At 44.3% G+C, this 27,055-nt stretch overlaps 1 protein-coding gene, 1 non-coding gene and 1 pseudogene across 3 annotated transcripts; all 3 read left to right on the top strand.

Annotated features, from left to right (window-relative positions):
• Positions 1-62: 62 nt before the first annotated feature.
• LOC123998111 (inhibitor of growth protein 4-like) lies at positions 63-4,245 on the top strand. Of its 2 annotated transcripts, XM_046303031.1 has the most exons (9): positions 63-122; positions 422-493; positions 1,012-1,178; positions 1,274-1,388; positions 2,299-2,413; positions 2,518-2,662; positions 2,802-2,863; positions 3,699-3,778; positions 3,864-4,245. In XM_046303031.1, the coding sequence occupies exons 1-9, from the start codon at positions 86-88 to the stop codon at positions 3,914-3,916; spliced, it is 846 nt and encodes a 281-aa protein (XP_046158987.1). In that variant the 5' UTR covers positions 63-85; the 3' UTR covers positions 3,917-4,245. The 2 variants fall into 2 exon arrangements, with proteins under 2 accessions (XP_046158987.1, XP_046158988.1); XM_046303032.1 differs by lacking the exon at positions 3,699-3,778.
• Positions 4,246-5,757: 1,512 nt separating this feature from the next.
• Positions 5,758-26,127, top strand: LOC123997335 (annotated as a pseudogene).
• Positions 7,000-7,295, top strand: LOC123998382. The gene has a single exon (XR_006832279.1). It is a non-coding gene; the product is annotated as a small nucleolar RNA U85 (small nucleolar RNA).
• Positions 26,128-27,055: the final 928 nt, after the last annotated feature.

The raw sequence follows: 27,055 nt of genomic DNA, 5'->3' as shown, positions 1-27,055 counted from the left end.
TATTAAAATACTGGTACAGATTTGATTTCGGATCAAACCAAATAACTGGTCCTCACCGGAAGTTGTGGTGTTTACATTTTCCAAGATGGCGGCGGGAATGTATTTGGAACACTATTTGGACAGTGAGTTAATTTTCTATTATTTAAAAGATTTAAAGATACAAATCTGCTAATGTTTTCGATAGTTTAGCTATCAATTTGAATGTATCTGCATATTTAGTCAATGCATTGCAAGAAGGAATGCTTTATATTGAGAATTAGGCCGCTAGCTAACTTACCTAGCTAAGCCACCCCAACGGTCGTTTCGCCTGCTAGGCAGCTAGAGTATCATCACAAATTGAAGATACATTTGATTATACCAATAGTTTGTATTAAAGAATATTAATCAGTTAAAGTTAATGATTGTTGATTTCTCATCACAGGCATAGAGAACCTGCCATTTGAACTGCAGAGGAACTTCAATTTGATGAGGGACTTGGATCAACGTACGGAGGGTGAGAAATAACACTAACTACAACTGTTACCGACCAATTTACTACTCTGCAGAGTATGTGTGAACCATGTTTACAATGCATAATAAAGTAGCAGTAATCCCACTCACACACCCACAAGTTGTGCATTTGAATTGCCCATGATGAATGTATGCAAATGAAATCTGTCTAGCCTCCATAACAACCAGATTACCAGGAATAAAGAACATTCATGTCCACGGTTCTCAACAATTTACCATCCAATGATCTGCTAATCTTCCAACATCGTCAGGTCATATAGACCAAAAACTGCACAACAATTCTGTGAGGCGTCTTTACATAGCAGTACTTTATTGGGATTTCTTAGATCCATTCATACCTGTAAAAGCCCTAGATACACATACTTCATTAAGAAAAAAATGTTATGTGGAAGCAAGTGACACAGTAACACACACCACATAAGGCTGATATTCTCAGACCAGTGGCATCAATAACAATTGCTTATCCAAACTTCTCACTCAACCCATCTGCCTTTCTCACAGATCTAAAGGGGCAGATAGACTCCCTGGCAAAGGATTACACATCCAACGCCAGGACCCTCTCGTCTGAACAGAAGCTTACTATTCTGAGGCAGATCCAGCAGTCGTACAGCAAAAGCAAGGAGTTTGGGGATGACAAAGTGCAACTGGCCATGCAGACTTATGAGATGGTCAGTAGTAGTACTTTGGAGCTCTGTGCTTCCTTTGTATTGGAGCCTGTGTGGGTCAGTCAAATGAATCCTAAAGTGCAGTGGTTGTTCCCTAGGTGGACAAGCACATCCGGAGACTGGACACAGACCTGGCCCGCTTTGAGGCCGACCTGAAGGAGAAGCAGATAGAGAGCACAGACTATGATTCCACCTCCAGTAAGGGAAAGAAAAGTACGTATTTGAAGTGGGTGTGTGTACGTGCAGTTCTATTTCTCTTGAATGTTTGCCTTGTAGCATCTTGGCACACTTCAAAATATCAAATCATTGCGAGCAATGGTAAATCTATTATCATTTTGGAGTCACTTTTATTGTTAATAAGAATGTTTCTAAACACTCTACATTAATGTGGATGCTACCATGATTATGGATAGTCCTGAATGAATCGTGACTTAATGGTGAAAGGGTAGCATGTCTTGGCGGTATATTTGTGTGTAACTTTCTCACTAATCATTATTCACAATTCATTCAGGACTATCCATAATCATGGCATCGACCTTAATGTAGATTGTTTGGAAACATGATATTCTTATTTACAATAAAAGTGACTCCAAAATGACCATGCATTTACCATTAATTTCTATTAGGCCCAAAATGATCAGAAACACAACCAAAACAAACAGCAAATGCATCCAACAACTTTGTACAGTCACAAGCTTGGTGGAATGGTTGCGTGCTATATAGAAATATGCGACCAAATAATAAACGTTTTACTACTTTAATACACAAAGGTGAATTTGTCCCACTGCTTTTGGTCCCCTAAAATAGGGGTGACTATGTACAAAAAGTGTTGTAATTTCTAAACAATTCACCTGATATGGACAATTTTTTTTAAAAGTCACTTTCCCAATACATTTGTGGTCCTTCTGTAGCTCAGTTGGTAGAGCATGGTGCTTGTAACGCCAGGTTAGTGGGTTCGATCCCCGGGACCACCCATACGTAGAATGTATGCACACATGACTGTAAGTCGCTTTGGATAAAAGCGTCTGCTAAATGGCATATATTATTATTATTATTATTATTATTATATTATTATTACATTTGGAGCTCACTGTATATTTAATGCTATGTTTTGATATTTCAGGTGAGTCCAGGGGGCTGAAAGAGAAGAAGGTGGCTAAAACTCGGTCTAAAGTGAAGAGCTCCGATGAAGATGGCAGTCCGAAGAGTGCACAGAAGAAAGTCAAACTTCTCCAGCCGTACGTTTGTTATTGTGCACTCTATCACTTCCTTCCTTGAAGACAATCTCCTTCATTGGCCTTAATTGTGTGTGTGTACTCATCCACCATTCTCTCATTGTCAGGGGGGAGTTCACTGCTCCAGCTGCTAACTTTGGGAACGTGCATCCCTCTGATGTGCTGGACATGCCAGTGGACCCCAATGAGCCCACCTACTGCCTGTGTCACCAGGTGTCCTATGGAGAGATGATTGGCTGTGACAACACAGATGTGAGTTTCCCCCGAAACTTCCCCTGAGTTACCCCCAGTGTGTGCACTGACCTGACCTATATTGTTGTGTTGATCCTGGTTCTTGAAAGCTACAGTGTGTACAGACTTCATCAAACCCTTGTGTTGATTGTTTTTGCAGTGTTCCATCGAGTGGTTCCACTTTGCCTGCGTGGGCCTGACGACGAAACCAAGAGGGAAATGGTGAGGGAATCAGCCAACCGACACAGACTAACTGTACATACTACACTCACTGGCCAGTTTTTTATTAGATACACACACCTAGTACAGGGTCAGACCCCCCATTTGGCTCCAGAACAGCCTGAATTCTCTGGTGGCATGGATTCTACAAGTCAGCAATGTTCCACAGGGATGTTTGTCCATGCTGACGCAATGGCATCACACAGTTGCTGCAGATTGGACAGCGGTATGCAGTTGACACCGGGCTGAATGGGTCCATGGACTTACTCTGCTTATAATAAATCCTGACTCTGCCAACAGCATGACGCAACAGGAAACGGGATTTGTTGGACCAGGCGATGTTTTTCCACTCTTCAATCGTCCAGTGTTGGTGATCGCGTGCCCACTGAAGCCGCTCTTCTTGTTTTTAGCTGATAGGAGTGGAACCTAGTGTGGTCGTCTGCTATAATAGCCCATTCGTGACAAGGATCGATAAGTTGTGCATTCCTAGATGCCGTTCTGCACAGCACTGTTGCACTGCGCCGTTATTTGTCTGTTTGCGGGCCCACCTGTCAGCTTGTACGACTCTTGCCCTTCTCCTCCGACCTCATCAACGCTCTGTTTTTGCTCACAGGACTGCTGTTGACTGGAGGTTTTTTGTTTGTCACACCGTTCTCGGTAAACTGTAGACACTGTCCTGCGTGAAAAGCTCAGGAGGGCAGCCGTTTCTGAGATATTGGATCCGGCGCGCCTAACAATGACAATCATACCACACTCAAAATCGTTTAGGTCACTCGTTTTGCCAATTTTAACGTTCAATCGAACAGTAACTGAATGCCTGTCTGCCTGTTTTATATAGCAAGCCACGGCCATGTGACTCACTGTCTGTAGGAGCGATCCATTTTTATGAACAGGGTGGTGTACCTAATAAACTGGCCGGTGAGTATGTATCTTTCACAAAGCTGAAATAGTGATGGGATTTTAAGGTTTACAACTGAATATTTCCTTTTTTTTCTAACTGCAGGTATTGTCCACGCTGCTCTCAAGACAGAAAGAGAAAGTAAGCCCCTAAGGTAGAGGGGCCTACCGATTGTCGAGTCAGGATACTACGTTAGTAGTGAAGAGAAAGTAACATGACATTTTCTCTCCCCAGGATCGTATTACATTGTTTATCGGTCTTCTAGCATAGAGCAATTGGTGCTTTCTTTTTTTGTTTACTTGATTTAATGTAGTGTGAAGGAGATATGTGGTTACAGATGTATTTAAATATGTTTCAAAGGTTATGAGAGTTGCTAGTTATGAGAGTTGCTAGTTATGAGAGTTGCTTAGTGTTTTTTTTTTGTCTTTGTTTCTATTTTTTTGTAACTGAAAAATAAACACTAAAATGTGACAGTTAGTGTCCATAATATTGTTGTGTGTGTTTTACTACATGTGGTTGACTGGAGTGAAGTGGATTGACGTATTGTAATGGATGCAGTGTTGGACCATCGAGAACTGTTGTGCTTTCAAGTTTGTTACATAATTTTCGATTTATATTGTGTGTGCTCTAAAAAAAAAGCATTTTAGCCTGACAGCGTGAGTGAGGAAAGGTTAATTTAAGACATTAGCGCTTTTATCTGTTTGGTAGTAAATTGATTGAACTACATTTTACTTTTTACATTTTAAATGTGATGGAACTTGTTTAGAGAGAATACATTTCATAAGGGAAATATCAATGCTGTATCTGACACCTGGGTACATGTGAGGAAATTGTATTTTCAGTTTGAATACTGCTACTACCTCAAAACAGTCTTGTCCTCTATCATGTAGATTGGTTCTGAACAGCATAGCTACAATTGCATGAGGGTATCGGATTTACTGTACTTGATATTGCAACATTTGAGTTTGCAGTAATAAAGTATCATTAAGATTGTAGCATCAGTTATCTGCAGACAGATGGCGTAGTTTGTTCACGGAAGAGGGTCAGTGGGAGGAGGGGAGCGATGCCGATGACGTAGTCCTTTGGCGCGCTGCTGTTAAAATTCAAAACCCTTCGCCACAAACCGTTTAGAGCAGAACCGTGCTGTTTCAATCTATTCAACAGTTTCTAAATATCCGAAATTGTGGCTAAGACTGATCAGCACAACAACAAGTATTGGTAAGTGTGTTATACTTGGTTAACGTTATTTATGTCTGGACTTTCTTAATTGTGAAATGTAGCTAGTCAGCAAGTTGATTAAAAACAACGTTAAATACTGTAACGTTTGCTGTCTTAACTTTAGCTAGCTACATCAATTTATTTATCTTGTTGCTAACTATCGTTAGCTATTTTGCGAAGAAATCGAAACAAACAACTAACTTGGTCAAAAGAACTAGCGAACTTAGCTAATACATTAACTAGCGAACACGTTTGTTAGGGTGAGTGGGTCGTTTATAACTACATGGAATGAACGTAGCTTACTATAATTAACGTTAAAGTTACCTAGAATGTCAACCACTTGGCTAACAAGTTGTTTTTTCGTGTACAGTGATGTCGTCAGACGACTGTGGGTGACCTGGTGAAGACTGGTCATTAACCAGTACGTGGTTCAGGATGGCGTCTCCCCTAAACTGCCTTCCCATCTCAACAGTAAATATCCCATAGTTTGTTAGACTTACAATTGTTAGAATATTGTCCTCCTGAAATCTGACCAAACAACTCAACTCCTTTACTATTCTATATATTTTCCAGGTTTCAAGGCTACACTGAGAAGCCAGGGTCCATTGTGCATCCTGGAACACTTCGGCACTGGTTACACTGTGCTGCAGTGAGTAACTACATTTAGCCAAATTATTTTGTTTTTCTTTCTTAAACTTGCCTCAACTATGATGTAATTTCTCAGGTTCTGACCCATGTTGCATTCTTATTGTATGTCACAGGGCACTGCCATAAAGTGGACATGCGTGTGAAAGAGAACACCCGGGAGTTACTCATACAAGGTCAGTGTTTGTGATGGTGTGTGTTGAAATGTCTTTCAATTTATTCACATGACGGCATACCAATGTCTGCTCGTGCTCACTATTCAGCCGACGTTCTCATCTGTTTTTCATTGTTTTCTCTGTTAGTGGTGGGTGGCCTGGCCGTCTCCCTGCCCTCCCTCCTCAACGCCTCACTCACAGTAATCCTGGAGAACGACTCTTACAGGCAGAGTATCATCACTGCACCCAGTAAGGTAGGTCATATTTGAATATGTGGTCTTATAGCATGCTATTATCAATTAATACGCCCACTAATGCCCAGTGATGAGATAATGGCAAGTATGAGCCAATCAGGCTGAGAGATTGTGCTCTCTCCTCCCGATTGGTGGGTCATCTTGGCAGTGTGGCGAAGAGTGGCTGCTCTGCTCTAAGGGCCCACCTGTAGTAAACTAGCAGCCCTTCTCACACTCTGCCCATCCCAGAGACATGGGAGAAGGCAGGATGAACGCTGCTGAAAGTGTTTGTCTGGGTGTGAGAGTATATGTTTCAGTTGGCAAGGGGACACAACTCTTCGTTGATGGCCTTTGCTATGGCTATGACATCTTCCTTTGGTAATCTGAGGGCATTCAGAAATCTTAGTGACAGCTATGCAGTGGCCTCAACATCTGTAAAGTCACCAACACTCCTGTACTGGTTTGAAGTGAATTGTCCCTCAACATCAAATCCCCATTTGACTGTCATTTTCTCAAGCCTGCAGAAATTATTTGTATGATTTTATTTACAGCAAAAACCAGTTCAGTTTTTGAAGGAAAGGAGACTATGCGATAATCACTTCCTCTGGGATTACTGAGCTGTCCTCATGTCCTCTGTGATTTCTCTCCCCCAGGCTCTGCCCCTGAACAGGTACAGTGAAGTGATGGGGTTGGCAGTGTGAAGGCTGATGGACAAATCCATCAATGTGGTCAAGAGTGCCATCCAGCTACTGGCTGCCTTCATCGCACACAACCCCTACAGCTGCAAGGTGTGTGCGCACACGAACAACCACTACAGTGAAGTACATACACACAACAGTGTCTTAAATAGTTTCTTTCATCTGTAGTTGAGCAGTGCTGATCTGAAGAAACCCCTTCGAGATGGAGACGGATAAACTCAGAGCTTAGGGACGGCAGGAAAATGCACCTGGTAAATTATACACACCACCTTTTAGATATCTTTTATATAATGCCCAATGATGAGACCAAGGCGAATGCGAGCCAACTGAAAGAGGGTTGGATTATCTCGTCTCGATTGGCCGGTAATCTTGGCAGTGTAGTGGAGATTGGCTGCTCTGCTGTAAGGGCCGGCCTACAGCGACTTGGCCCCACCCACATGTTTCTCCCGTTAAAGAAACATGGTAGTGAATAGTGGGAGGGTGCTGACAGTGTGACTGACATGTGTTTGTCTGTATGTGTGAGGCAGAGAGAAACTCTCCTCAATATTCAGTTGGTCTTGAGCGCTCTTCTTTGTTAATCTGAGGGCTTTGTAAAAATAGAAATATAATCTGTTCATTCTGATCTCCTCTGCCTATTTTGTCCAAACTATATATTTATTATTATAGGGAAATTCCACTCAAATTCTTTTTCATTTTTTTCCTCTCCCTTAATCCACTGATACAGTCCAAAAATGTTTTGCATGTCAGTAGTCAAGTTCTGAAATTATTGGACTTTCATGAAGCAGTGTCACCAGCCACATCATGATGCAATATTATTTTATTTTTGATTTCCCATTTAACCATATTCCTTTGGTCTCTCCGTCCAGTGGCAGTGATCAAAGCCTCTGAGCTGTGGGCCGCTATGGAGCCTGAGCTGCTCCTCGTGTTCTATTCATTCTATTTCTATCAATTTAACGCTATCTGAAAGTCTAGATCAGATGGATAACTTTTGAAACCCTCTGCCCAGGGGACTAGATTTGTAACAAATCAGGATCAACTGTTTATAGAAGTGCGATTCCAAGCTGAACTCTTCAGTCATCACATAACTGATTGTTTGTGTGTCAGGAATGCATTGCGTCTGTGTGTGCGAGCCCACAGCCTGTTCCCAGAGTCTGGGATGTTCTCCTCTCTGTCCACTCTCACCCCCGAGACTCTCTTGGACACACTGGCCCTGCTCTTCAAAGGTACTGAACTCTGTCTGTCAATCACATCATGAAGAACGTGTATTGGTTAAGTGTAGGTGATGGGAGGGGGGAAAGTTAGCATTCTGAAAATGTTGGGTCATTTAGTGAATGTTCTTATCTAGAACCGACTTACAATAAGTGCACTTTGAAAGAACCGCATAATACAAGTCTAGTAAGTAAACTATTCAGAACTAACCAGCACTCTGCTGAAAGAGTCGTAATCACTCAATCAAAACACTTTCATATCGATTAAACAAATGATTCAGTACCAAGCTTTCAAAAACAAGTGGTGAAATCAGTGCTAGAATAAGAGTATTATATAACCAATCAAAATGTAATTAAGGGCAATCTAGTGCTGTGGGCTTTCAGCAGTGTAGGAGGTGTAGTTCTAGATGACAGCATTACTGATGGAGTGGGTGATCATGTTTTCTACTGGTGAATCACCCAAACCTAGCTCTAACACCTGAACTAACACTGGTCCTCATTTTAGACCACTATTTTGTTCAATCATGTGGACTGGAACAAATGTGTACTCAGACTGGCAAGAGTTAAGATGTTCACATCTGTTCTCAGGAGAACATTTTTCTAATCTGACACCTCTGTTCCTCCCCTGACCAGGACTCCTCTGAGGTCAGAGGGGACCTGCCTTCCACGCCCCAGAAGGAGGGAGCAGGGAATGGAAGGGGTGGAGGAGAGCGAGCTGAAGAAACAGGAGATGCTGTTGCAGTATCTGAGACACAGAGCTTTGCGCTGCAGGTGGAGAGAGCCATCGCTGTCATCAACACCATTCTCTACTGGAAGACTACCTCAGGTACAAACACACCTCATCTTACCTACACCTGCATTACCATACCTTTATCACCTGCACAGTCAACATCTCACCCCAATGACTCCATGCATGTGTTCTGAGACAATAATGTGTGGGGTATTGAGGAATGACTGTGTCTCAGTGGTCCAGGAGGCGGTGCAGTTCTGTGTGACAGTGAGTTCAGTGTGGCGAACTCTCTGACTGGCGTGAGGAAGATGCTGCCTCTGGTCTGGTCTACTGATGCTGCCATTAAAGATGTTGTGGTGCAGGCCTACAGACACCTCTACCTCAACCCCCAGGGAGACAACACCAGGTACGCTGTCACACCTTCAAACTGTTGCCACACCTTCAAACTGTTGCCACAGGCACCTTCTATCAACCCCCTCAGGTCCCTTGATCCCACTACCAATTGCAGATGGTTAAGTTACTTTTGAAATGGTAATGTCTTCCCATGTGAAATTGCAAAGCAGTGCTGGTGACATTAAAATGGTATAGAGAGTAAATGGAGCTGTCTTGTCTGCTGAAACGGTCTTCGTGGGAACCTGCAATCTTCATTACAGCACCTCGGCAATTTCCCCCAAGAGGTTTCAACTCGGGCTGTGTTTAGACATGCAGCCCAATTCTGATCTTATTTTCACTAATTGGTCTATTGACATATTGGTTCAGCTCTGAAATTGTGAAAAGATTTGTGATTGGTCAAAAGACCAATTAGTGCAAAAATATCTATCATATTTGGACTGCCTGTGTAAACACAGCCTGTATTACATTTTCTGCTGTGAAATTGTTAATCTTGCTCTCACCAGTATTGGTGAGAGATTGCTGCTGAAAGAGATGCAGACTCTAGTTGGAAGTTGAGGTGGGAAATTGTGCGATTGATCTAAGAACAATGTCTTGGAGCGACTTAATCAACCTCCAATGGGCTCTGCTCTGGTGCCTGACTCTCTCCCTCTCAGGGCTAAAGCTCAGACTCTAGTGGACAGTCTGTCTGAACTGATGGTGGATGCGTCTCTGGGGACAATCCAGTGTCTGGAGGAGATGGTAATAAGAGAAACTCACTATCTTTTATTATCAATCCTGTAATCAGTACTACCCAGTGATTGAGTTAGCCCTTACTCTTTACTGATTACTCTATCCATCCTGTCATTAATAAATAACCCCGTTCTCTCTCGTCTAATTTGTTCCAACACCACCTCTCTCTTGTCCTCCCAGGTCCTGGAGTTTTTTGGTGGTGGCAGCAGCCTGCAGTCCACGGTGGTGCAGGTTCTGTGGGAGAGGTTCACTGGCAAACAAGAGACCTCCAGCCTGCACAGACGAGCAGCAGTGCTCCTTCTGGGAATGTTTGCACGGTAAGGTCCACACACAAACACAAGTTCTAACTCCACACCTCTGTCTTTAAGTCCCCTTTGACTTCTTGCCCAATGATGAGACCAAGGCGAATGTGAGCCAATTGAACGAGGGGCTTGGGTTCTCCCTTGTCTTGATTGACCGGTAATCTTGGCAGTGTAGCGGAGATTGGCTGCACTGTTGTAAGGGCCGGCCTACAGTGACTTGGCCCCACCCACATTTTTCTCCCGCTGAAGCAACACGTTAGAGAACAGTGGGAGGTTGCTGACAGTGTGACTGTTAATCTGAGGCAGGGAGAAACTCACCTCTCCTCCATATTCAGGTGTCCATGAGGTCTTATTTTGTTAATCTGAGTGCTTCTACACCTGTATGTGTCTTTCGGAGGGGTTGGGTTTAAAGCGGAAGTAACATTTAGTTGGACCTTGTGGGTAATTGACCAATACATTGATCTTAATCTTTGTTTAATATGAGACTCTGATCCAAGTTAAGTTTTGAACTTAACCTCCCAATGACAATGTTCCCTTATTGACGTATGGTAAACGGTTCCTAGGTCTGCACCTATTGGCAACTCCTACCTGTGGCGCTTGGCTTTGTCTCAAAAGTCTGGCGTTGGTTAATTTGTCCACTAAACCTCATTAAGGCGCCTGCATGCTTCCCAGCCGTACCACTTCAGAAGACGTGCATGTATTACATCTTGTGACGTTGTTTATTTTAGACTAAGTTTTTCTTCTTTTTCAGTTCGGGGGCACCAAGTCTACTCTTTTGTCGGTAATTGGTCAACAGTAGGGATTCTTCAATAGTCTGTCATTCAACGAGACGACCCATTCTCATGCACATTCTTTCATCGGGAAATACTTCAGTAAACATCTTAGATGCAAAACCAAAAGGATATCCTCAGCATAAACTCAGGAAATCGGTCATTAATTTTGACGTTATCTTAGATGAATTCAGACTATTTTGAGGAAGTTTACTGGCTACGGCGTCTCAAAATGGACAAGCAGTACTATTGATGCTTTCTTCAGGTGAATGTCTTAAGGGAGTATGCAATCACACTCATTTGGCTAGCCGAACTGAAGCATGCTAGCGCCTTTTGTCTCTGAATAGGAGCACAGCAGAGTCGAAGTCACGACCACATGTAAATCTGGGCTCACCGCCAGGGTTTTCAATGAACAAGCGTTGTAAACACACATTCGGTCTCCTTCAAAGATTGAAAGACAGTCACTGCCGGAGGGGGAGACTGAGACGATCTGCAGTCCACCCACACTGTACTGGCCAATACCGTGCCGCCTCTTTCCAACCAGGCAGCATTCATAACCTGTTTAATCCTCCCCTCACATCCTCTAACCCTCCCTCCCACACTCGTTATCCCTCATAAACTGGGACCATGTGTGTGTTCTGCGGAGGGCTGAGCACAGACTAGATGATTGATTAATCTGGAGCCTGGGCATAATGTAAATGACCTAGTTTACTACTTTATTGTGTGTAGACATAGCAGTGAATTTACATACTGCCAGGAACCTCATTTGTGCACCACACACTAAAGTTGCTGTGTGTAATAGCATGTTTTTATGCACGTTCTTGTATTAGATGTGGCATTTTTAGGTTGCGTATTCAGCGTGTAGACTAATGTAATTGTGTGTTTCTCTGTGTAGAGCGGAGAGGGAGGTGGTCCTCAGTAACCTGGACACTGCTCTGGGAGAGAAGTTTACTGAAGACTTCCTACTGGCCAGAGACACTTATCACCATCTGTAACATCACTGACCATGTCAGGGTAAGACCCCACACGTAGATTCCCGGCCTAGACTTTCTAGAGGTCTAGGGCTGTCCTAGACTAAAACAAAAAAAACTCTTGGTTGACCAAAAGTTGCCTGTTCTTTCGACCAATCAATTGGTTTAAATTTAAAGTGATGTATTCTAAAAATGTGTGTATCACACCCTATGTGTTTGAATGAAATCCACTATACTGAACAAAAATATAAACATGTAAAATATTGGTCCTTTTTTTATGAGCTGAAATAAGATCCCAAAAAATGTCCATATGCAAAAAAAGTTGTTTTGAAGAAGCGCGCAATTGGCATGCTGAATGCAGGAATGTCCACCAGAGTTGTTTTGAGTGTTAATTTATCTACCATAAGCCGCCTCCAATGTTGTTTTAGAGGATTTGGCAGTACATCCAACTTGCCTCACAACTGCAGACCATATGTTATCACGCCAGCCCAGGACCTCCACATCCAGCTTCTTTACCTGTGGGATCGTCTGAGGGGGAGGTGGGATGCTGAGCAATATTTCGGTTTTTAATTGTGAGGAAAAATGTTTTCTGATTGGCTGGGCCTGGTTCCGGAGTGTGTGGACCTATGCCCACCCATCATGGCTGCGCATCTTCCCAGTCCTGTTAGATTAGTGTTTTCTACCTGTTTGGAACCGTATAAACAACGCTAAATTGTAAGTAATACCAGAGTCTATTCTAACAAAAATCTAAAGCCTTTAATACAGCATAGCAAAGATTTTAAAAGCAGCCACATTTGTGAAATTGCTTTATCTGACATTCTGGTTGTGTGAGGCTTGGTGCTCATGGAGTCTTTAATAGCCTACTGATTCCAACTGGCAACAAAAATGATTTCTGTGGATGTTGATGATTTATGATGCCAGGCATGTTTTAAGTTATGCTATGGATTATATATCTTAATTAGTTTCCTCAAGGGCTGTCTTCTCTTCTCCTTACTCTGCTTCTGCCGCATTGTTCTCAACACCAATATGCTGGTTAACTTCGTTGTTATGCACATAGCAACATAAAGGGAAAGGTGCCAATTCAACTGCGCACTGGAGATTACGTTTCAGAACCGCGGACAGCGCCTTCTCCCACTATCCATCGCTTGAGAACGCATTTGTTATAAAATATTGTATTTATTAGTGTTGCACCATTTTCTAACAAAATAAATTAAATCAAACTTTATTTGTCACATGCGCCGATTACAAGTGTAGACCTTACTGTGAAATGCTTACTTATAGGCCCTTAACCAACAGTGCAGTTCAAGAAGAGTTAAGAAAAATATTTACCAAATAAACTAAATTTAAAATAAATATATATTCAAAGTAACACCGTAAGAATAACAATAACGAGGCTATATACAGGGTATACAGGTACCATTACCCAGTCAGTGTGTGGAGGTAATTTGTACATGTAAGTAGGGGTGAAGTGACTATGCATAGATAATAAACTAGTAGTTGCAGTGAACAAAAGGGGTGGGGTTCATGTAAGTAGTCTGATTTTATTAATTGTTCAGCAGTCTTATAGCTTTGGGGTAGAAGCTGATGAGGAGCCTTTTGGTCCTAGACTTGGTGCTCCGGTACTGCTTGCCGTGCGGTAGCAGAGAGAAGTCTGTAACTTGGGTGACAGGAGTCTCTGACAATTTCATGGTCTTTCCTCTGTCTGTCTGGTATAGAGGTCCTGGATGGCAGGAAGTTTGGCTCCAGTAATGTACTGGGCCGTTCGCCCTAACCTCTGTAGCGCCTTAAGGTCAGATGCCGAGCAGTTGCCATACTTGGCGGTGATTCAACCGGTCAGGATCTCGACGATGCAGCTGTAGAACTTTATGAGGATCTGGGGTACCATGTCAAATCTTTTCAGTCTCCTAAGGGGGAGAAGGTTTTGTCGTGCCCTCTTCACGACTGTCTTGGTGTGTGTGGACCATGATAGTTTGTTGGTGATGTGGACACCAAGGAACTTGAAGCTCTCAACCCGTTCCGCTACAGCCCCGTTGATGTTAATGGGGGCTTGTTCGGGATGCTCCGCTACAGCCCCGTTGATGTTAATGGGGGCCTGTTCGGGACGCTCCGCTACAGCCCCGTTGATGTTAATGGGGGCCTGTTCGGGACGCTCCGCTACAGCCCCGTTGATGTTAATGGGGGCCTGTTCCGGCCCCGTTGATGTTAATGGGGGCCTGTTGGGACGCTCCGCTACAGCCCCGTTGATGTTAATGGGGGCCTGTTCGGGCCCCGTTGATGTTAATGGGGGCCTCCGCTCCGCTACAGCCCCGTTGATGTTAATGGGGGCCTGTTTGATGTTAATGGGGGCCTGTTCGGGACGCTCCGCTACAGCCCCGTTGATGTTAATGGGGGCCTGTTCGGGACGCTCCGCTACAGCCCCGTTGATGTTAATGGGGGCCTGTTCGGGACGCTCCGCTACAGCCCCGTTGATGTTAATGGGGGCCTGTTCGGGACGCTCCGCTACAGCCCCGTTGATGTTAATGGGGGCCTGTTCGGGACGCTCCGCTACAGCCCCGTTGATGTTAATGGGGGCCTGTTGATCCGTTATGTTAATGGGGGCCTGTTCGGGACGCTCCGCTACAGCCCCGTTGATGTTAATGGGGGCCTGTTCGGGACGCTTTTTCCTGTAGTCCACGATCAGCTCCTTTGTCTAACCATTTACAATTTCTGTAGCTCATGTCTTAGTGATGTACTGTGCCTTCCCTGTGGCATCTGCAATGGATTAGTCCACTGAGACTGGTGGGAATCAGACGGGTGTCTTGTGCATCATGAAAAATAAAGATATTTGCAACTGCTCGACTAAAGAAATATCTGTTGACCAACAGCCTAGACGAAACAATCTACCAGGTGACTATAGACGTTTGAATGTTTAAAGTGATTGATTTGTCCCTCCCCAGCAACCCAAAGGAGATCCATTCACACTGCCTCAGGACAACCAGCTCTTTACCTGCCTCACACAGGCCATTGCTGAAGGTGTGTGTACACACACACACACACCATCTCTTGAGTGGGAGAATGTAGTGTCTTTGCCCCTGACTGTGTGTCTCGTCCCGCCCCAGGTGTGGTGATGGCGGACCCTCATTGGCAGAGCTTCATGGAGCAGCCTTGTCCGTCTGCTGTACTAACTGTCCTAACTGTCCGAGTCCCCAGACCAGCTCTGCTCCCGCCGCCTCCAGCGCTGCTCTCACCTGCTATTGGACCAGATCGCAGAGGGCGGGGAGATATTAGCAAACAAGGATGTCAGCTTTCCTGGTGCATCTCAGGACCCTGAGGAGCAGGGAGAACAAGGTGAGACAGAGTGATTATTTATTTAGAAAGTTGGTGCACTGTGGTAAAACAACTTCTCAAAGTAAGTATGAATGGTTCATTCTCCAGTTGTCTGGTGCTCTTTTACTGTGCCTAGTTGTTGAAACGCTGCCAGTGTTGTAGTGGATTATGATGACCCAGTATTTTGTATAGTTACTTTATGATCAGTACAGTGTTCTAGTGGTGTGTCCATCTAGTCCCTGTGGTGAGCTGTGTCCTTGGCCCAGCTGCTGTCTCTGTGTGGCTGCGTGGCGTTCTGGCAGGTGTCCCACCTGGAGCGCAGCGTCAGCTCTGAGCTGCGGGAGATGAGAGACAGAGAGACAGAAGAGAAGGCGCCCTCCCGTAAGGCCAAGGTCAGTCTGGACATGGAATGCGAACACAATGTTTGATGTCCAGTATTTTTATACAACCCAAGTCAATGATGGCAATAATTCACAAAATGGTCAATCATGAGATTAGGATACTACAAACCTAGTGGAAATGAGACTGCTGGGTTTATACACGTGTTCTGAGTTTAAGGAGCTTTTACTATTCGTGTCAAATTGATTGTCATTGCGTTTCATAAGCCAAATGTTATCAGAACAGGATGTTGATTAGTGAAGAGACCATGTGAGTCTCCTGGTGAGTAGGATTGTCTTGCCAATCAGTAACTTTTCTCCCTGGGAAAAGCTTGATGAGTTTAATTTTGGTCATGCAACACAGTGATTGACAGGTCTTGATGATTCTTCCCATCAGGGGGCTAATTACAACAGTTAACTTTTTCCTAATTACTCCTTTCGATTAAATCGCTCTAACTTTCCAGTAGACTAGACATGAACAGGGAGTTGTTAATCAACTTTCATGATCCATGTTTCCCACAGCAAGCGGCCAATGACAGTTCTGTGGAGGAAGAACTTGTGTTGAACTTGTGCTTCTGCTGAGGACACCGAGGCAGAGCTGATCAGGAAGATCTGTGAGACTGAGCTGCTGGCTGGTAAAGGCTTAACTTTTTCAAAACTAAGTCTATTCTTCCTGGTGGGATTTAATTTCCTTTTAAACCACATCCCTTCCCCCTCAGAGGAGAACCTGTTGTGCTCGTTCCTGCCCCTGCTGGTGAGGGTGTGTAGTTCCCCAGGGAGATACTGCCACCCAGCTCACGACAGCTGCCTTCCTGGCCCTCTCACAGTACATGATGATCAGGTCAGACTACCTTTGTTTTTCTGTCATTTTCCTTTGCCTGGCTGTGGTGTGTCTCTTTGTCAACCTCTGTTCCCTCTGTCAGTGTGTGAGGAGCACATCCGTCTCCTGTTCCCGGTGCTGGAGCATTCCTCTCTGCCCTTGATCAGGGTGAACACCATCATCGGCCTGGGAGGCCTCACCGTCCGCTTCCCCAACATCCTTTAGCCCTGGACACAGAACCTCTATAACAGGTAATCCAGACACCTGGACACAGAGCCTCTGTACCAGGTGTGAACCCCCACAAGCCACTGTCATTCAGTGACTAAATATTAACCAAGCAGCTAATAGAACTTATTTATAATTTAGAATATGGAAGGAGCAAACAAGCACATCTTTATTTAATTACTCAGCTGTTTGTACTATGGATTGTGTCTTTTTTAATTTAGGTAAGCATGGCCATTACATGAGGATGGCTGAGGGCTACAAGCTCGTTCCATGTCTGGTTGTCTGCTAATGTTCCTTCAGGCGCTCCAGTCCTGCTGCTGCAGTCTACTGAACCAGTTGATCGAAAAAAGTACTTCCATATGTTCAGAACAGAAGAAAAACATTAGGAAACATTGTAAAATGCTGTCATGTCCTCCACTAGCATTCTGACCTCTGCTATAGCGTGACAGTACATTGTACTGTCTCTTCAGAATTCCAACCTCTCTGGACTGTGGCAACCATGGGCTGCTCGCTCGTGCACTCTAAAATATAATTTGAACAGAAATAACTGAACTTTCTGTAAGGTCTAGAACAACTTGAAGGTTCTGATTGTGTCCAGAACTACTTGTTGGTGGTATAATTATACAATGAGTCGATCGGAGGGAGAAAGGAGATCATTTCAGGTGATGCCATAGGTTCTACTCCGTAGGAAGGATGGGGACTTAATTGAAGAAAGCTTAATGATGATTGCTGGTTGTTCCTCCCACATTGAGATGCACTGAAGCCATACCCCCTCCCCCATTGAAGGTTTAATTACAATTCGTTCTCTTCATTCCACTAGTTCTATTTGTCTTTGTATAGTGCTAATTATGATGCTTGGTTATTCTTACGTTTGAGGTGTTTCAGATGAATAGTGTTTTCCAGGCTTTTCACCATGAACACTAATCCTCAGGTTCTTCCTCATGGTAAAGTGTTTTGTAGTGGTCAGTAATTGTCTCCCACACACCTCCATTGTGTTGGGTCTCCACAAAGACAGACAACCCTCCCTGGGAGAGGACTGATAAGGGTATTGAACATGTTTTTTTTACCCTAATGGTAATGCACTGTTTTACATGCCTATTTAATTATACTGAAGCTGTGGCTTATGACCATCTACTGTATAGCAGACCACACACCCGGCGAGTCCAGTTCCTCTGGAGAACATTCTAATCCACGTCTGGAGGTGAAGTTGATTATTATTTTGTTCACCTGGCCTCATCCCTTCCCAGTGTATGTGGTTAATTCCCCTGTTTAGAACAATGGAGGCCGGGGAGACACTGCAGCCTTTTGTCTTAGTGCTCCCTCAGAGTAGAGGCCCTCTACCTCCCACACGTACATCTGAAATGACTGCAGAGGATTATGGTCAGGGATATTGGCAACTTGGCATCGATGCTTCCATGTCCAATGTATGGCTGGTCTTATTCTCACCCAGGTAATCGATTGCTTAATATGTCATTGTTTGGCCAGTCTCTCTCTTTCATGGTATCCCAGCTGAACCTGATTAGAGGAGAAATCTGCATGCCATTTTTAAATAGTTTCATCATATAGGCAGATGAGTGAGGCAGACTGCGGTGAGGCAGACTGCAGTGACTGTTCTGACCCAGCTAGTGCTGAAGGTCAAAGGTCAGGTCAGCGAGGTGGCTGTACTGCTCATCGACCCCCAGACACACATCACCAGCCTCACACTCAACTTCTTCACCGAGCTCGCCTCCAAGGTACACACACAGCGTTAATTCCAGGCATGTCTATTTGATTGGGAGATACAGTGCCTTCGGGAAGTATTCAGCCCATTGACTTTTTCCACAATTTGTTTCGTTGCAGCCTTATTCTAAAATGTGTTTTTATTTTTATTTAATCCAATCTACACACTATACTCCATAATGACAAGGCAAAAACAGGTTTTTAGACACCTTATTTACCTTAAAAGTATTAAGACCCTTTGCTGAGACTTGAAATTGAGCTCATGTGCATCCTGCTTCCATTCATCAGCCTTGATGTTTCTACAACTTGATTGGAGGCCACCTGTGGTAAATTCAATTGATTGGACATAATTTGGAAAGACACACGCCTGTCTATATAAAGTCCCTCATCTGCATGTCAGAGCAAAAAACCAAGCCATGAGGTCGAAGGAATTGTCCGTAGAGCACAGAAACAGGATTGTGTCGAGGCACAGATCTGGGGAAGGGTACCAAAAAATATCTGCGGCATTGAAAGTCCCCAAGAACACAGTGGCCTCCGCCATTCTTAAATGTAAGAAGATTGGAACCACCAACACTCTTCCTAGAGCTGGCCACCCGGCCAAACTGAACAATCGGGGAAGAAGGGCCTTGGTCAGGGAGGTGACCAAGAACCCAATGGTCACTCTGACAGAGCTCCTCTGTGGAGACGAGAGAACCTTCCAGAAGGATAACCAGGACTCCACCAATCAGGCCTTTATGGTAGTGGCCAGACGGAAGCCACTCCTCAGTAAAAAGCACATGACAGCCTGCTTGGAGTTTGCCAAATGGCACCTAAAGAACTCTTGACCATGAAAAAGCAATATTCTCTGGTCTGATACCAAGTTTGAACTCTTGCTTGAATGCCAAGCGTCACATCTGGAGGAAACCTGGCACCATCCCTACGGTGAAGCATGGTGGCAGCATCATGCTGTGGGAATATTTGTCAGCGGCAGGGACTGGGAGACTAGTAAGGATAGAGGGAAAGATGAACAGAGCATTGTGGAGATTAGAGGTCGACCGATTATGATTTTTCAATGCCGATTATTGGAGGATCAAAAAAAGCCGATTCCGAATAATCAGACGCTTACTATTTTTATATATATGTTTAATTTTTATTTGGTTGTAATGACAATTACAACAATACTGAATGAACACTTTAAAAAAAAATTATTTTAATATAATACATCAATCAAATCAATTTAGCCTCAAATAAATAATGAAACGTTCCATTTGGTTTAAATAATGCAAAAAAAAGTGTTTGAGAAGAAAGTACAAGTGCAGTATGTGACATGTAAAAAAAGCTAATGTTTAAGTTCCTTGCTCAGAACATATGAAAACATGAGTCTTCAATATTCTCAGGTAAGAAGTTTTAGGTTGAGGTTATTATAGGACAATCTCTCTACCATTTGTATTTCATATACATTTGACTATTGTATGTTCTTATAGGCACTTTAGTATTGCCAGCGTAACAGTATAGCTTCCGTCCCTCTCCTCGCCCCTACCTGGGCTCGAACCAGGAACACATCGACAACAGCCACCCTTGGAGCATCGTTACCCATCGCTCCACAAAAGCTGTGGCCCCTGCAAGGGGAACAACTACTCAAAGTCTCTGAGCGAGTGACGTTTGAAACGCTATTAGCGCGCACCCGGCTAACTAGCTAGCCATTTCACATCGGTAACACCAGCCTAATCTCGAGTCAATAGGCTTGAAGTCATTAACAGCTCAATGCTTGAAGCACAGCGAAGAGCTGCTGGCAAACGCACAAGTGCTGTTTGAGTGAATGCTTACGAGCCTGCTGCTGCCTATCAAATATCAAATCATAGACTTAATTATAACAACACACAAATGAGCCTTTGGTCATTAATATGGTCAAAATCCAGAAACTATCATTTCGAAAACAAAACGTTAATTATTTCCATGAAATACGGAACTGTTCCGTATTTTATCTAACGGATGGCATCCCAAAGTCTAAATATTGCTCTTGCATTGTACAAACTTCAATGTTATGTCATAATGTACAATTCTGGCAAATTAATTCCGGTCTTTGTTAGGAATAGATGGACTTCACACAGTTCACAACGAGCCAGGCAGCCCAAACTGCTGCATATACTATACCCTGACTGCTTGCACGGAACGCAAGAGTAGTGACTCAATTTCCCTAGTTATAAGAAATTAATGTTAGCAGGCAATATTAACTAAACATGCAGGTTTAAAAATATATACTTGTGTATTGATTTTAATGAAAGGCACATTGGTGCAACGACCTTGCTTTTTTCGCAATTACGTTTGTTAAATCTTCACTCATTTGGTGTTGTAGGTTTTTGATTCGATGAGAGATTAACAGGCACCGCATCGATTATATGCAATGCAGGACACGCTAGATAAACTAGTAATATCATCAACCATGTGTAGTTAACTAGTGATTTTTAAATGTTTTATAAGTTTTAATGCTAGCTAGCAACTTACCTTGGCTTCTTGCTGCCCTCACGTAACAGGTAGTCAGCCTGTCACGCAGGCTCCTCGTGGAGTGCAATGTAAGGCAGGTGGTTAGATCGTTGGACTAGTAACCGGAAGGTTGCAAAAACGAATCCCGAGCTGACAAGGTAAAAATCTGTTGTTCTGCCCCTGAACAAGGCAGTTAACCCACGGTTCCTAGGCCGTCTTTGAAAATTAGAATGTGTTCTTAACTGACTTGCCTAGTTAAATAAAGGTGTTTAAACATTTTTTTTGTTTTTTATCTGCCACAATCGTTGTGCAAAAATACTGATTACAGATTATGAACATTTGAAATCGGCCCTAATTAATCAGCCATTCCGATTTCATCGGTCGACCTCTGGAGATCCTTGACACAAACCTGCTCGGGACAAGTCTCAATGTCCTTGAGTGGCCCAGCCAGAGTCCGGACTTGAACCCAGTCGAACATCTCTGGAGAGATCTAAAAATAGCTGTGCAGCAACGCTCACCATACAACCTGACAGAGTTTGAGAGAATCTGCAGAGAAGAATGGGGGAACTCTCCAAATACAGGTGGGCCAAGCTTGTTGCATCACCCAAGAAGATTCAAGGCTGTCATCGCTGCCAGGTGTTTCAACAAAGTACCGAGTAAAGGGTTTGAACCCTTATGTGAATGTCATATTTCAGGTTATTTTTAATAAATTAGGAAACATTTCTAAACCTGTTTTTGATTTTTCATTATGGGGTATTGTGTGTAGATTTGATTTAATTAAATTTCATCAAATTTGGGATAAGGCTGTAACATAACAATGTGTGAAGTTAAGTGGTCTGAATGCACTGAAAATCTGTGTATTGGGGACCCTTTTTACATAGACTGAGTGTAATGGATCCTCCAATGTTCTAAACCAGACAGTGGCCTCCTCTCCTCCCAAGACAATGCCATCTACAACCTGCTCCCAGACATCATCAGCAGACTGTCAGACCCAGAGAGAGCCATGAACGAGGAAGACTTCCACACCATCATGGAGTGGTGTCCACACTGAGCTGTGTGCCTCTTCTGCTCACACTGTGTGTCGAGTCTTCTGCTCACACTGTGTGTCGAGTCTTCTGCTCACACTGTGTGTCGAGTCTTCTGCTCACACTGTGTGTCGAGTCTTCTGCTCACACTGTGTGTCGAGTCTTCTGCTCACACTGTGTGTCGAGTCTTCTGCTCACACTGTGTGTCGAGTCTTCTGCTCACACTGTGTGTGTGTGTCGAGTCTTCTGCTCACACTGTGTGTCGAGTCTTCTGCTCACACTGTGTGTCGAGTCTTCTGCTCACACTGTGTGTGTGTCGAGTCTTCTGCTCACACTGTGTGTCGAGTCTTCTGCTCACACTGTGTGTCGAGTCTTCTGCTCACACTGTGTGTCGAGTCTTCTGCTCACACTGTGTGTCGAGTCTTCTGCTCACACTGTGTGTCGAGTCTTCTGCTCACACTGTGTGTCGAGTCTTCTGCTCACACGTGTGTCTCTTCTGCTCACACGGTGTGTCGAGTCTTCTGCTCACACGGTGTGTCGAGTCTTCTGCTCACACGGTGTGTCGAGTCTTCTGCTCACACGGTGTGTCGCTCACACGGTCTCTTCTGCTCACACGGTGTGTCGAGTCTTCTGCTCACACGGTGTGTCGAGTCTTCTGCTCACACGGTGTGTCGAGTCTTCTGCTCACACGGTGTGTCGAGTCTTCTGCTCACACGGTGTGTCGAGTCTTCTGCTCACACGGTGTGTCGAGTCTTCTGCTCACACGGTGTGTCGAGTCTTCTGCTCACACGGTGTGTCGAGTCTTCTGCTCACACGGTGTGTCGAGTCTTCTGCTCACACGGTGTGTCGAGTCTTCTGCTCACACGGTGTGTCGAGTCTTCTGCTCACACGGTGTGTCGAGTCTTCTGCTCACACGGTGTGTCGAGTCTTCTGCTCACACGGTGTGTCGAGTCTTCTGCTCACACGGTGTGTCGAGTCTTCTGCTCACACGGTGTGTCGAGTCTTCTGCTCACACGGTGTGTCGAGTCTTCTGCTCACACGGTGTGTCGAGTCTTCTGCTCACACGGTGTGTCGAGTCTTCTGCTCACACGGTGCTCACACGTGTGTCGAGTCTTCTGCTCACACGGTGTGTCGAGTCTTCTGCTCACACGGTGTGTCGAGTCTTCTGCTCACACGGTGTGTCGAGTCTTCTGCTCACACGGTCTTCTGCTCACACGGTGTGTCGAGTCTTCTGCTCACACGGTGTGTCGAGTCTTCTGCTCACACGGTGTGTCGAGTCTTCTGCTCACACGGTGTGTCGAGTCTTGCAGGGAGTCATTGTTCTGTTATTCAAATACCGGTGAGCGGCGGCTTTAATAATGTGAGGGCTACTTAACCTGTGTGTCTGTCGCCCACTGTGTTCTCTCCCAGGCTTTACACACACTGGATGACTTGGCATGCTGGGGTCACATTGTGACTCTGGTTTGAAACCTGTTGTGCTGAATAACATGGAAATGGGATGCTAATATGTGAGTGGTGTTTTAATGCCTTATTTGAATGTTTCCTTTGTCTATGTTTTCAGGCAGCTGTTTCCCTACATCACTAAGGAGAGACAGACTGAGTCTCTGGGGGAGAAGCTGTGTCAGCGCTTCCGGACAGCAAAGTGAGCAGCCCGTCTTCCCCTCGCTCTTCCTTCCCATCTTCTAATTTCTGTTCTCCCGCTCTGTGTCATAACTGGCACTAGTTCCTCTGTCTCCAGAGTATTTTGAGGCCTGGGTCGTCTGTTCAGCGAACTCGGGGCCAACTCTCCCTCTTTCTGGCTCGTCGTTCAATTAAGCAACAGACAGTGAATCAGCGAGACCATGGTTTTAGAATTTCTTCAAATGTCAGGTCAAACTTCCTCTTCTTGAAAGACTGTTGTAAATGAATAATCAAATTTCCTCATTTCCCCCCACTTCTCTCTCCCAGCCTGAGCGTCAGTGGTGTGACCTGGCCGTGTCTCTGTCTCTGCTGTCTGTGTGAGCGAGGGCTGAAGAGGCTCCAGGATTGTTGGGAGTGTTAGTGACAAGCTGGACTGAGACAGGAGTCTACCAGCCTCTCCTCTCCATCACTGCTAAGCTACGCCGAGGAGCCAAGCCACAGCTCAAGGTTCAGATGATAGTGGTCGTATGTATTGACTGACAGAATAGTTTCTCAGTTGTTCAGACCACAACTCCCTTAGCCCCCCCCCCCCTCCCAATTCAGATATACCTAACAATAAACTTGGGACTATGAGACTATGCATTATCCTGACTGACTGTCTAGACTGATTTCTTGACTGTGCCTCTGAATGAATACACATGCCGGGTCTTATTCTGATTCTTCTCTCTGTCCCCAGGTCCAGGTGGAGGAGTTTGAGAAGTGTCTGACGGAGCCACACACGGGGGCTGGAGAACGTGGAGTGCCCTGAGATGGAGAAGAACTGGGCCCAGCCAGAACACCACTCATATGCCACTACCCAACAGGGGACGGGTGGCAGGTCCAAGAGGTGTGTGCACGCACACGTGTAGTGACTTTTCCCTCCTGAATGTATTTATTTTTTCCTATTATATAGACTAGCTAATGTTCCATGATTTTCTTTCTCTCCCCTCAAAGGTCAAGCCACGCCCTCTGTATCCAGTCACCACAACGATAGCTTTGTGACCCCTAAACCAACCCAGAAGTCCTCTAAGAAAGCTCTTATCACCTTCAGCAGTGACGAAGAGGAGGAAGGTATCTGCTCTTTCTAACAGTACCGTCTGTTTTAGTCAGTGTTGGCAGTGCTTTCCGTTAAAGTGATGAATCAGTTGATATGCTTTCTGTGCTCTCAGTAGATTGTTGGTGCTGGCTTCCCAGGATGGTGTCATGAAATGGCATTTGTTTTAATATTTGCAATTTCATAGCATTTACTGTTGGGAATAAATCTGGTTAGTTGTTGCTTGTCAAATGAACACGTCAATGTTACTGGTATTTTTTTGTTTTTACCCAATCAGATGCTGTCATGGCAGAGAGCGAGACACCTAAGGTGACCACACCCATCGCCCGCACCTCTCGTCGTGCTCGTCTCCGACACTGATCTCCCTCTTCCTCTGCTTTTAGTTTGTCACGTCATGTTCTATTGTTTTGTCTTTTTAAATCATGTTTTCACTTTTTTAAGTAACTTTTTAAAATCTTTTGTAATGTTCCTCTAGTCAGCACTAAATACTTTGACTCTTTTTGCAGCGGAATCAAGACTTTAAAAAAGCTTTGGTGTGAACCACACTACCTCTGTCATCCGTGTGTGTTTGCAAGTGGAGTCAGATTTATGCCCTCATTACAAGGAGTAACGAATTCCCTTCTCTTGCATTGTGTGTTTGGTCAGTGAAATAGTGTGTTCAGGTTGGATTGTCACAGCTTGGCTAGACACTGTTGCTACCGATCTTACTCCTTCACTCTCTCTCCTCCATGCTCTCCTATATCTGCCAGCCCACCTGTTATTAAACCTGTTAGAAACCGTTTACCTAAATCCTCCTGAGACCCAGCAATTCAATTTTGTCCTCTAGTGAACATATAGTTCTTGGTCCGTATCGGAGGCCATACATGCCACTTTATTAAATCCTGTTTGAGAGGACATTTGGCTTTTCAATTATGTCAATTGGGGGTGTGTCATATTTATGTTTTGAACACTAAAGAGGACACTTTGGCACATACTAAGAAAAGTTTTAAAGTAACATGCTGTTTTCACCCCAAAACACTTGTGTAAAAAAAAAAAAAAAATGGATCCCAAACCTTTTACCCGGTTCTCACCTGGTTTATGAAGTGTCTGACACCTGAACAAAATGGTAGCATGTTATTTTAGAGGCGGGAAAAAACGCACCCCTATTTAGGTGAGGTGCTGGTTAGCAGAGTGGAACACTGTTTTATTTATTAAGGAGAGCATGTAATTTACGCAACTTCACTCCCTAATTCTCCCTCTGGCACGTGCTCCATCTCTACCCCTCTACCTCCTGTAATTGATCTCCAAGGTCTTCCCCTCTTCCATCCTGTTCCATGCTCTTTCTCTGCCTATGTTACGGTCCTCGGTCTCTCTCTGCTTCACTGACATTGTCATGCGTTGTAACTTCACCCCCTCCCCTCTCTTTTGTAGCTAGTCTCTTCCCTCTCCTCTTGCCCACTCTATACCGCCCACTCGCTCCCTCTCCTTTTAAATGACACAGAAGTGCACTTGTGTTTTTGTGAGTTATGTAAAGGGAAAAAACCTTTTGCTGACTTCAGACTAACAATATAGTTTGCCAACGTAGAGTTTATAAACCCAATCTGACAGACATTTTGTGTTGGATGAACACTTGTGAATATATTGTGAGAAACTAAAGATGCCTGAAAATAAACTACTTTCATCTCAGGGACTGGTGAGTAGTGTTGGTGGCTGGTTTCTGTGGGGCTTGTCCAATCCAATGCCACTTTTTATTAGTAGTTCAATGGATTCCTGTCCAGTTTTTCCCTAGAGGTTCAGAATTTCCTGAAATGGAACCCCTAGTTGAAACGAGGTCAGCCCATTCAGAGATCACCGAACGGCCTCAACTGGTGTGACCTAAACCAAGGGATATGGAAGATGTTTTTAGAAGGCAAGAGCTTGTCAAACTGCTTCATGATTTGTGTTCATTTTACATACTGTAAGAGGTATTACTGGAGAATGTTGCCGAATTTGCAAATCCATCCACAGCCAGACCTTACTGTCTGTAGTCCAGTGTTGTGTTCGAGACCACCTAAAGCAAGACTGAGCCCGGGTGCTCAGTCTTAAAATTATTATATTTTCAATTATCTGATGTAATCTCTTCAGTCTTTGTTGGATAGCGTTAACGCTGAAGAGAACACCAAATCAGGATTTTTGTTATTTTCTGGTCTCTGGGGAGATAAATCTAGCTAGCAACATCAGCCATTGGCCAGGCCATCAGAAGCTAGGTAAAGGCATCAGCCATTGGCCAGGCCATCAGAAGCTAGGTAAAGGCATCAGCCATTGGCCAGGCCATCAGAAGCTAGGTAAAGGCATCAGCCATTGGCCAGGCCATCAGAAGCTAGGTAAAGGCATCTGCCATTCAACTGTATTAGGGCAACATTTTGGAGTGGAAGTGTAATCAACCAATGATTTAATGAGTGGGACCGTTTTTACAAAAAAGGTATAGAAACCTCTGCCTCGAAGGCTAAGGGGTCACTGCAACAGCAAGCAGTAATTTTCCCGCTTTAGCTTATGTTGTCAGCTAGTTTGCAGCTGATTCAGCAGCTTCTCTCTTTTCAAGAATAATTTACAGTTCATCTCACCAGATGGACATTTTG

The sequence above is a fragment of the Oncorhynchus gorbuscha genome, linkage group LG15 (assembly GCF_021184085.1).
Source record: "Oncorhynchus gorbuscha isolate QuinsamMale2020 ecotype Even-year linkage group LG15, OgorEven_v1.0, whole genome shotgun sequence".
NCBI lineage: Eukaryota > Metazoa > Chordata > Actinopteri > Salmoniformes > Salmonidae > Oncorhynchus > Oncorhynchus gorbuscha.
This window is presented reverse-complemented; position numbering and strand designations above follow the sequence as displayed.